The sequence below is a fragment of the Hemitrygon akajei genome, chromosome 8, assembly GCF_048418815.1.
Source record: "Hemitrygon akajei chromosome 8, sHemAka1.3, whole genome shotgun sequence".
In the NCBI taxonomy this organism is placed as follows: domain Eukaryota; kingdom Metazoa; phylum Chordata; class Chondrichthyes; order Myliobatiformes; family Dasyatidae; genus Hemitrygon; species Hemitrygon akajei.
In genome coordinates this window covers 120162930-120174943 of record NC_133131.1, presented here as the reverse complement: position 1 = coordinate 120174943, position 12014 = coordinate 120162930, and the positions used below count along the sequence as shown (strand labels likewise).

The following is a 12014-nucleotide window of genomic DNA, read 5'->3' as shown; positions in this document are numbered from 1 at the left end:
AAAACTTTTTTTCTTAAAAACAAGAGATTCTGGAAATGCAGAGATCAACACACACAAAATGCTGGAGGAACTCAGCCTTTCGGGCAGTGTCTATGGAAATGAATAACACTTCTATTCCCAGGTGTTCTGAAGATGAGCCAAATTTTGTTTCTCCAGTAATTTCTGCTTTTATTTCTCCACTGTGTTTGTATTTATTATTCTCATCTGCATGTAGCAATGATCAAATTGGAGGTGAACAGGTGATGTGCTCCATGACATTTAATGCTGTGTGAAACAGATTTGCTACATTCTGTACCAACAATTGCTATTGAGATTCTCTGCTCCATACAGACCCTCATAGATGTTTTTTAATGTATCAAGCTGATTTATTATTCCATAATCTATTAGATTTGAGATTTCTTGCATTTCCTTTTGAATAATTGCAAGTTTAATTTCTTTAAAATTTGAATTGTGTGAACTTTGTCATGAAATTAAAACCACTTTGTGAGAGGTTATGAGTTATATTCCATTAAACTGAGTTTTTAGGGTGTGTGATTTATTTAAAAAAGACTTGCATTAATACATTACCTTTCAAGACCAACATTATCATCTTTCAAGACACTTTACAACCAATTAAAAATTTTTGTAGTCTATTCACTCTTGTATTGTAAAGGTCAGTGTGACCTTTGGTTTAGAAGAAATTTAAGCATTATAATTAAATTCAGTGTCTCAACACCGTCAACTCAGACTTCTAATCCCAATTTATGTTTTTGAAAATAATATTTTCAAAACCGCACCACTCAATTTCTTTTGAAAGAGTGACTTGCTTATTAAGCTGCAGCATCTCATTCTTCTGTGGGATCATTAGGCCCTGGAGAGCACTGCAGCCAAAACCACTCCTAATTTTTTTTGCATCCCAGTGCAGTCAGGATTGAGGCTGATTTCAGCTATAGCTTGAGCTGGGCTCAGTGAAATTTTCCAGTCAGGGTCGGTACCACACCAACCAAACTGCAGCTCCTCGGACCTGATCACTGAATTGTGCCAGAGCAGAGAACTACTTGATGAAGTACTGCTGGCAGAGAGCTGGTGAGCCACAGGTGAACTGTATCTCAGATCTTGGAGAAAGATGATCCAGTATTGTTATTTTAATGTTGTCATAAAAAGTAACATGTTATTAACAGGTAAATGTTAGAGCAGATTATCTATATCTGTTCACTAACAACTCTGGCACCATTATGTTATTCCCTTCAACTCGCTGGCATATACATTCTTCAACATGTGCCTTCACTTGTTGAACCAGTGTTACACAGGAAGTCGAATGTGAAACTAAACTGTCCAGGGTTCTTTTGCTTGTATTACCCAGGGGACTGTGTGTGGTACTGCCAACAAACCTGATCCTTGCACGTGCATTCCCATTTGCAGAATCCATGAGTATAACGGGTCTGCTATTTCTACGATAGTTGAGCACTTGTTGATAGGGTGCAATGAACATGTCTTGATGGATTTAATGTTGTGTATGTATAAATATTGTAAATGCGCTCCATCTTTCTGTTTGATTACTTTCTAAATGTTGTGTCATTTTATCATAGGTTGCTGTTCCAGACTTGAAGGCTGCTGTACGTGATGCAAATTTGCTAGTTTTTGTTGTGCCCCACCAATTTATCCGCAAATTATGTGATGACATTGCTGATCAAGTGCCAAAAAATGCTCTTGGCATTAGTCTTATAAAGGTATTTTAATACTACAAAAGATTCCTTTACTCACCTGGTTGTCACACCAATTCTACTTGAAAGTTGGGAGGGAGATTCATTCAGCCAGTGGTATCTATAAACCCAAAATGATTTACCGGGGTACTTCATTTAAATGATTTACTTCATTCTTGAGCTGATTTAACTCCTGATTAATTCTCCTCCAGACTTCCAACAAATCTGAGCTCTTAAAGTTCATTACTCAAGATGGAATAAATGTTTTTGAGTATCTGAATTGGAAAAGAAGCAGGCAAAGTTTTAAAGTATATAGCTGGATAAATAGAAAGACAGTACAATATACTTCTGTGTGGTAGAAGCAACATAAGATCACAGTGGCCCTTGTGAATGCTTTAGCCATTGTTATCCCCTTCCTCATCCACTTCTAATTTACAGTTCCACGCCCCACATCACAAAAAAAGCATAAAAATTCAATATGCAAACATATAGCCGTTCTCTGCTGACAGAATATTGTAGACACCCAGCGTTACCTGGAGTTTTGGGGTAAAATTCCCCAGGGGTCAGTACGGTAGCACCGTGGTTAACGTATTGCTTTACAACCATCGGTCATCGGGGTTCAATTCCCGTTGCTGTCTATAAGGAGTTTCACTTTCTCCCCATGACCACGTGTGTTTCTTCTGGGTACTCTGGTTTTCTCCCACATTCCAAAGACCTGCGCTTAGGGTTAGTGAATTGTGGGCATGCTATGTTGACGCTGGAAGTGTGGCAACAATTACGGGCGGCCCAGCACAATCCTTGCTGATTAGAGTTGATGCAAACTACACATTTCACTGTATGTTTTGATGTGAATGTGACAAAAAAAGCTCATCTTTAAAGATCCTTATCTTTCTTTCAAAACTTTATTTTCTAAGTCATGACTATCTGTTCTCTTGGACTCTGTTCCCCCTGAACTAAACCAGCATGCTGAATAGGTAATAGATTAATGTACTGCTATAGTGATGGAGTTACAAAGTAATTTTTAACTCTCGAGGATTATAAAGCAGCTAATAAATTAGTGTATAATAATTAATGCTTTAAATCTTGCACGTGAACACTTACTGCACTTCACACTTTTTCAAAATACATTGATGCAAAATCTGTACTGTATGTCATGCAAGCAGATTATATTATAACTATTAGAATCCAGCTATTTTTTTTTTAATTCGCTGACTTAAGTAAAATGGCCAGTAACTAACTTTGCTGCAAACTATGACCGTACTTTGTAATTAAACAAACAGCAAAGCTATTGCAAAATTTTCTCATTTTGGATTTGCTGATCATATTTACTAATTTATTTAAATTTCTTCATTTCAGGGAATTGATGAAGGACCTGAAGGATTAAAATTAATTTCTGATATAATCAGGGAAAAAATGAAAATTGATGTCAGTGTATTAATGGGTGCCAATATAGCCAATGAGGTTGCAGCAGATAAGTTCTGTGAAACTACAATAGGTAATTTTGTTTACTTTTTCAACGAGTGTGCTGATTTCATAACAAATTCCTGTTAATTTTACTATGTGCTGTGGCAAATTGCATTAGCCCCCTTGTTAGTAAATAGTGTGAACTGTTCTACACTGTAGTAATATTCCACTTAAGGGCTTGTCACATGTTACTCTATTGTATATTAATTCATCTTTTAGGAAAGAATTTTTTTTAAATGTTAGTTTCAGAACATTAGCAATAAAAACAAAATGCTGGACTCCTATGTGTGCTGCTTGACCTGTCGATTATGTCCAACATTGTGTGGGTTTATGCCAATTGGGAATGTTGTTTGAAGGGTTTTCTGGATTCATTATTTTACATATAACAGTTAAAATTTTCTCCCAGTGATATTTACTCTGTACCTAGCAGGTAGAACATACCTGTGAATGATGCCCAACTAACACCTGAAACTGTGAAAGGTAATAACCTGTCAGACACTTGAACTAAAAAGCACCAGCGGAACCCAGGTGTAAAATGCGAGTGACCAGATGACCAGACAAGTGAAGCACAGAGTAGAAGGCATGACCTTGACTCCTTGTTTGAGCTGATCGGAAATGGCGTGGTAGTTCAGATTGTAATGGGACTCCAGCTCTGTGCCATAGACCTTGATACTTGATAGAAAAAGCAAATATGTAAAGATAAAAATAAATGAGAATGTTGCATTGTGATGAATTTATACAAGAAAGTGTTACTGGTGTTTTAGTCAAAACCCATGCATGATAAATGTCTGAAGCCAATTAAACCTATTTCAAACAGGACTCAGTGACTTCATAGGAAATGGAAAAAAATCATATAATTCCAACATCCAGAATGATTTCAAGATGGGACAATTTCTTGACTGCAATTTAGTAATTTTATATTTTTGGCTCTTTCCTGGACTGTTTTGAAAAGGTTCTTTAATTTGTTGGCGTGTGGCCTAGTGGATAAGGCATCAGTCTAGTGATCTGAAGGTCACTGGTTCAAGCCTCAGCTGAGGCAGCGTGTTGTGTCCTTGAGCAAGGCACTTAACAACACATTGCTCTGCAACGACACAGGTGCCAAGCTGCTTGGGTCCTAGTGCCCTTCCCTTGGACAACATCAGTGGCGTGGAGAGGGGAAGGCTTGCAGCTTGGGCAACTGCCGGTCTCCCATACAACCCTGCCCAGGCCTGCGCCCTAGAAACCTTCTAAGGCGCTAATCCATGGTCTCATGAGACTAACGGATGCCTATGTATGTTAATTTGTTGGGAACTTAGAAATCATTAAATCTTTGAGCCTGTTTAGTTATCCAAATAGAACATGGTTAAATCTTTTTTTTTACCAGAATTTGATCCATATCCCTTAACTTTCATAATAAAAATATACTGATCTCAGTTTAAAAGTTTTCAATTGATTAAACTTTGGAGAATAAGCCACTGGAATTTTAACGTAAGAAATAACGCAATTGATTCTATGAAATATGGGTTCGATAGCATTGGCCACAAGCTATATTTGCCAAGTTTAGTGGCATTCGTGAAAGCTTTGATTATAAAGCTGGACAATTGTCCAAATCACAGTATGCTGCCTTTGTGCAGCAGGTCAGCAGAGTAATGTGATAGACTCCTTTGAGAAAATAAAATAAATCACTGATATTGTTTATTGCAAGAGGGATCTGTGAAGTGATTAAATACCCAGTATTTGCAGCATTTGCTTTTGTTGTTCAAGAAAGGCAGTAGAACAAGATGTCAATTGTTTAGAAGAACAAAATAACAGATATTTTTTTCCTAATAGGCAGCAAAAATGTAGAAAATGGGTATCTTTTCAAGGAGCTCTTACAGACACCCAGTTTTCGGATAACAGTGGTGGAAGATGCAGATACGGTAGAACTGTGTGGAGCATTAAAGGTAAGAAAGCATATTGCAGGATTTTTTAAAAGAACAAGAATCATGCTTTTATTTTTTTTAATCTCTGTGATGCCCAATTATGTTTTGGTCTTGCTGCCACTAGGAAATGACAATGGTCCAGGCACAGGTGAATGGAACTACTAGGGTGAATAACTGTATCATGGACAAGATAGGTAGGAGGGCCTGTTTCTGTGCTGTAGTACTCTATGACTCCTAGAGCTTCCACCTGGAAGCTTACCTGCTGAAACTGTGCCTCATTAGATCTGTTACGAGTTCAGTGATTTACATTCTTTTCAATGAAAAGGAAAACCTTCATTGGAGGAAAGTAAATCCCAAACTGTCAGATACACTTGAGTGCCACATACAAGTGTAATCTTTACCACACTACTGATGTTTAGGAGCTCACTAGATGTGATTTTTCAGACATTCCAGCCTTTTAGGTGCAAGGATGCTTAGCCGTATAAATTATATTCCTAGCGGATTGTGTAACTGAATTGCTCTTGGTGGATGCAGATGGATTGAATGTGACTTGTCCACGATGAAGATTGTGAGCAAGCAAAGCAGCAATTTTTTAAAGGCATTTCTCTTAACAATGGGGAGAAGTCTGTCAGATGAGTGAAGCAGAGATATTCTTTGATTCCATGATGTACTGTGGCTTGCGTCTATCCTGTGTTCTGCCAGTGCTAAGCCCAGTCTACCAGACAGTGAAATAAGACAGGAGGCCAATTTTCTGACTGAGGCTTGTCAAGGCCATAAGTGAAGCACTAGGCTGGGTATAGTCCTTCCCTTGTGCCATCCTTAGCAGAAGTTGAACTACTCTCCAATATGCTGAAGAAACAGTGAGAGTTGGATAGCTGAAAAGGCACGGTCAGTTTTTGTTGCCCATCTGTAATCGCTTTATCTGACAATCCACTTAAAATTTAGTGTATTAGCTGTCATTCAATGAATATGTGTTCCTGAAAACAGTTTTAAGTTGTATTGAGTTGACATTGCTTGTCTTCAAGCCATTCAATGTGCATATCCACCTTAATAATGGAACTTTTTAAAAACCTGATTATTACTTTGAATGATGAAATTGCATCTGTATAAACTGACACTATTATTCTTTGACAGAACATTGTTGCAGTTGGTGCTGGTTTCTGTGATGGGCTACTCTGTGGAGATAACACTAAAGCTGCTGTAATTCGTCTGGGTTTGATGGAGATGATTGCGTTTGCCAAACTCTTTTGCAAAGGAACCGTGTCTGTTGCGACTTTTCTGGAGAGCTGTGGTATTGCAGATGTTATAACAACTTGCTATGGAGGGCGAAACCGTAAAATTGCAGAAGCTTTTGTAAAGACTGGAAAGGTACGGAAGGATTTTGTTGGCTATTACCTGGGAAAGAAAATATTTGGTAAATTGGTTTATTATTGTCACATCTACTGAGATATAGTGAAAAACTTTATCATACCAATCACTTTATGGTGAGAATACATTGAGTAGTTCAAGGTAAAACAATAGCAAAGTACAGAATAAAGTGTTATAACAACTGGGAAAGTGCAGGTAGACAATGAGGTGCAAGGTGATAACAAGGTGTACAGTGAGATCAAGAGTCCTTATTAACATAGGAGGGAATTGTTTAATGGTGTTATAACAGGAGGATAGATGCTGTCCTAGAGCCTGGTGGTATGTGCTTTAATTTTTTGTATCTTCTTCCCTTTCTGAGGGGGGAGAAGAGAAAATGTCCCGGGCCTCTGTACCTCCCTCTGCAAATAAATCTTCAACTTCCTAACCGGAAGACCACAGTCTGTGCGCATTGGAAATAACATCTCCATCTCACTGATGATCAACACTGGTGCACCTTAGGGGTGTGTGCTTAGCCCACTGCTCTGCTCTTTCTACACCCATGACTATGTAACTAGGCACAGCTCAAACACCATCCATAAATTTGCTGACGATACAACTGCTGTTGGCAGAATTTCAGATGGTGACGAGAGGCCATACAGGAGTGGGGTAGATAAGCTAGTTGAGTGGTGTCAAAGCAACAACCTTGCAGTCAACGTCAGTAAGACCAAAGAGCTGATTGTGGACTTCAGGAAGGGGAAGATGAGGGAAACACACACCAGTCCTCATACAGGGATCAGAAATGGAAAGAGTGAGCAATTTCAAGTTCCTGGGCGTCACCATCTCTGAGGACCTAACCTGGTCCCAACATATTGATACAGCTGCAAAGAAAGCACAACAGTGACTATATTTCATTAGGAGTTTGAGGAGATTTGGCATGTCACCAAAGACACTCACAAATGTCTACAGATCTACCGTGGAGAACATTCTGGCTGGCTGGTATGTGGTGGGGGTGGGGGTAGCCACTGCACAGGATTGAAATAAACTGCGGAGAGTTGTAAGCTCAGTCAGCTCCATCATGGGCACCAGCCTCCGTAGTATCCAGGACATCTTCAAGGAATGATGCCTCAAAAAGGCAGCATCCATCATTGAGGACCCCCATCACCCAGGTCATGCCTTGTCCTCATTGCTAGCATCAGGAAAAAGGTACAGAAGCCTGAAGGCACACACTCAATGATTCAGGAACAGCTTCTTCCTCTCTGCCATCTGATTTCTGAATGGATATTGGACCAATGAACACTTTTCAGTACTCTTATTTTTACACTGCTTATTTAATTTATTATTATGCATTGTATTGTACTGCTGCCGTGAAGTCAACAAATTTCACGACATATGCCGGTGATATTAAACCTGATTGTGATTCTGATGTGGAGGAGAGGCTGATTTCCATGATGTGCTGAGCTGTGTCTGCAGCTCACTAATAGCAGACGTGTAAGAAAGGTTGATTCCCAGTCTGTAACTTAGTGATTTCCACTGGAATTGTTGATCAATGGAAGGGAAAATTGTCTCTCTGGTTACTTCAGTGCTCTGTGCACAATTAGTTGGACTTGCCTGTGGTGTCTATCCCCTGATTGTAAGGAGAGCCAAGCAAAAACTGATGCTTCAGGAGGAGAGGCTTTTGAAAGAAAATTCATGTAACTTGTTTTTAAGCATTTCCAGTTTTGTTACATTGAAATACGAGGAGTGATTGCTAAGTTTGTGGCCTCAGGTAGAAGGAGTTAATTTAGAAAACCTAGTACATTTATTTTTCCTACATTTACACACTTAGTCCAGCAGTCGTGGAGCATATGGATCTCTTCCTTGTAGAAGTCGGCGTCTTAAATCTCCAGAAATGGTCGACAGCATGGGTGATTGATAAGTTCGTGTGAGTTATTAACTTCAAACTTTCTGCATTTCCACTCAGAGTTGAACTACACATGCATATAAAGAGAGCTGTATAACTCATCCTCTTCTACCCTAGGTCACGAACTTATTATCACCCCAGCTGTGGACCACCTGGAGGTCCAAGACACTCTCGTTACATGCACAGGCAGTTCAACTCTTTGAGTGATAATGCAGAAAGTTTGAAGTTAGTAAATCATCTTCTACCTTAGGCCACGAACTTATCAATCACCCCACTGTGGACCACTTCTACAAAGAAGGGATCCGTATACTCCACGACCGCTGGACTAAGTGTATAAATGTAGGAGGGGACTATGTTGAAAAATAAATGTGCTAGGTTTTCTAAAATTGACTCCTACTTTAGGCCACGAACTTATCGATCACCCCTCGTATTGACATTCATCAAAGCAAGAAATGCATTCACCAGCACGTTGCGTCAGCATTTTTTCATTACACTACCACCAACATTTGTGTTTACAGTATATTGTTTTTATTAAACACATCTACCCACAGGGAATATAAAGAGACTATAGAACCACCCAGTAACGTCATTTATAATTTGATTGTATAATGTGTGTTGATTTATATTCATTAGTTGTGTAAAAACTGTTCGGTTATGGCATTCAGAAAAGTAAAAGAAAAATCCTGTAATTATTTGCTTCTCAGACTATTGAACAGCTAGAACAGGAGATGCTGAACGGTCAGAAGCTTCAGGGGCCTCAGACATCAGCGGAAGTACACCACATTCTCAAACAAAAGTCGATGGTGGATAAGTAAGTCACATTTATACATTCCTTGCCCGTGTATTAGGCTGGCATGTATGTAAATACTTCTTCCTGTCGAGGATTATTTAATGTTCTTTCTTGCTGTGTCTGCTACTCTTAAAATGTCATATACGGTGCTCTGCTTGGCTGACCATTGTTCTCTGAGGAATATTTACTGCGCCAGTTTTTAAACATTTCTCTAAAGAGCGGCTTAGTGCTTCCAAGCCAATAAAAAGTGAGCTGATCAGTTTAACATGCCATGCTAACAGGGAGGGCTCCTGAAGTATTTCCCTGCACATCCCATCAAATGGAGAACAACTGTGTAGCTCTGTTAGGAAGTCACTTAAATTAACACCACAGAGTACATGTTATAATAATCTAGGCCAGAACCAATAATTATTCTTGAACTATTTGACCTACTGGATGTGGAACCTTAAGGTAGCTCTTAATATTCCCTGCTTATCTGTTCCGTTTTTCATTTCCTCCATCTCCATCTTAGTAACCTATGCTTTGTCAATTTAAGTGTTAGTTCTTAAATGTTATTAAAGTTGACTGCCATGCCTTAATATTCCACAGCCTAAATTTTCTCCCAGAAAAGTGCTGTGGATACCAGAAATTTGAATTAAAAATAGTAAGTTCTGGAAATACTGCAGATCAGAGAGAGCAGCTGTGGAGAGAGAAACAGAAATAATATTTCAAATTAATGAGTTTTCCAGTTTCTAGCTTCATTTGCTGCGACAAATTAACATTTTCAACAAACAAGATGCTGAAGGAACTCAGCAGGTCAGGCAGCATCTGTGGAGAAAAATGGACAACTGATGTTTCAGGTCCTGACCCTTCATCTTGACTGCCTTGATAAAGGGTCTTGACTCAAATGTTGACTATATTTCCTAACACTACCTCAGGCTATATTCCTTTAATTTTTCTTTCAACTTGCACTATTGTCATTATGTTTATAGTCGTTTATTTTGTCATGTACGTCGTGTATAATTTATGTTAATTTCAGTCTATGTTAACTTGCGTTTGTCACACTTGTAATATACTGTGCTGCTGCAGCAAATAGCTAACTTTCTGAGAGTTTTGCGGTGGGCATCTGTGCTTGCGACAATAAAATTGAACTTGAAACTTGATTGCTGAATTTCTCTGGCGTATTGTTTGCTGCTGTAGATTCCAGCATCTGTCGTCTCCTGTGCCTCCATGTTAACAGCTTTCAATCTCTTCATGGCTTCATTCATCCTGCCTCGGTTTCTCCGAATATGTGTCTGTAGGGGTTATTAGCCCTCCAACATAAAGGTTTTTTTCTGGCCTCTTGTTCACCCTCAAAGTGCTTATTCAGTGTCATATTTCTACCCTTGAAACTGGATGTACATTTAATTCTAGCATAGCTTGCTCTCCTTCGCCTTTCTCAACAATCTCTTCAAAATAATTACATAGGTCCTCAATCCTAACTGTCTCTGTTCAGGATGCGCATCCATATTCCAGAAGTAATTTTTTTGTGATACAAACCCCGTAACTGGGTCACTTACCAGCAAAGACAGAGACATCCATTGAAGTCTGATGATACTATTTTTAACAGTATTTATTAGTAAAAATACACAAAAATAATATCAATGCAAATATACAGATAATATACGTCGTCAATACTAAATCTAAAAGTGCGGGTATAATAATAATCAATAAGAAATAAGCTCTATTGTTGTCGAGGGGATAATGTATTGTCCGATGGAAATATAAAGTTCACTCAGTTCATGCAGGCTGCAGCCATTGGGGACCGCTGGGTTGCAATGGTTGGAGAGAGAGAGAGATTTGGAGAAAAACTTGCCGGCTTTCCTTTTATGATTTCGATCCGTCAGGAGTCCCGTTGGTGTGGCCGTTCACTTGTGGCCTCTCCTTTAGCTAAACCATTCTTCCATGATGAGCCCGCCACCCTGGCAAGGGAGGACGCACACGAGCGCTCACCGGCTTTCGCTATAAATGCTGTCACTGGATTTCTAGCGTTTCTCCTGGTGTGTCTAAGGGGGTTCCCCAGACCCTCTTTTATCCTTACTCATGGGGTCTCAGATGTCAATCAGGTTGGGATGATGCAATCCCTCAACCAGACCACTCTGGTTGTCCCCTGAGGGGTTTCAATGAATAGTACAGTACTCAATACATAATTCCATCTAAAAGAGACAATGGCTGTTATCAGTGGTTCCGTTTCGCTGAGGTCAGGACACATTCTAAACCTTGTGTATTCTGGATGTCTCTCTCTCATTTCCTGGGTCTCAGACCTGAATTAATAGCAATCTTGCGATTCTCAAAAAGGAGGGGGCGACTTTGTACCCTTCGGCCCCTCAGAGTTGCTTCACATTCATAACATTTGAAACTACCTGCAGGTATGAAACATTGTGTTTCATAATGAACCATCTATTTCTGATTGAGGCCTGCCTTGTCACACTTTATTCAGCACAAGTACATTTTATGGTATAACTTGCAGGAGCTGCAACCTTAAAAGCAACATTGTGAGGATAACGGAGCATCTGAGATGTCCATTAATACCAGTCTTAAACTGGAGAGTTCAAGGCTTGGAAATGGTATAGGGTTAAGAATAAAAGCTTCTCTGGTTAAAGAATTCCTCTTTACCTCTATTCTAAAAGGTTGCCCCTCAGTTTTGAGGCTGTGCTCTCTAGTTCTAGATACCGCCACCATAGGAAACATCCTCTCCACATCCACCCTACCTAGTCCTTTCAATGTGCAGCAGGTTTCAATGAGGTCCCCCCCGCTGCATTCTTCTAAATTCCTTTGAGTACTGGCCCAAAGCTACCAATGCTCTCTGTATGTTAACCTGTCAATTCCTGAATCATCCTTGTGAACCTCCTCTGGACTCTCTCCACTGACAACACATCCTTTCTGAGATACGGGATCCAAAACTGTTGACC

The 12014-nt window shown here is 39.5% G+C and overlaps 1 protein-coding gene across 2 annotated transcripts in view; it reads left to right on the top strand.

Moving 5' to 3' along the window:
* Window positions 1–12014, top strand: part of gpd1c (glycerol-3-phosphate dehydrogenase 1c) — a 50891-nt gene that overhangs the window by 27947 nt on the left and 10930 nt on the right. For both annotated transcript variants that reach the window (XM_073054482.1, XM_073054483.1), the window contains 5 exons: window positions 1569–1709; window positions 3039–3177; window positions 4956–5068; window positions 6182–6415; window positions 8999–9105. In XM_073054482.1, coding sequence (XP_072910583.1) covers window positions 1569–1709; window positions 3039–3177; window positions 4956–5068; window positions 6182–6415; window positions 8999–9105 — 734 coding nt within the window. The remainder of the gene's footprint in view (window positions 1–1568; window positions 1710–3038; window positions 3178–4955; window positions 5069–6181; window positions 6416–8998; window positions 9106–12014) is intronic.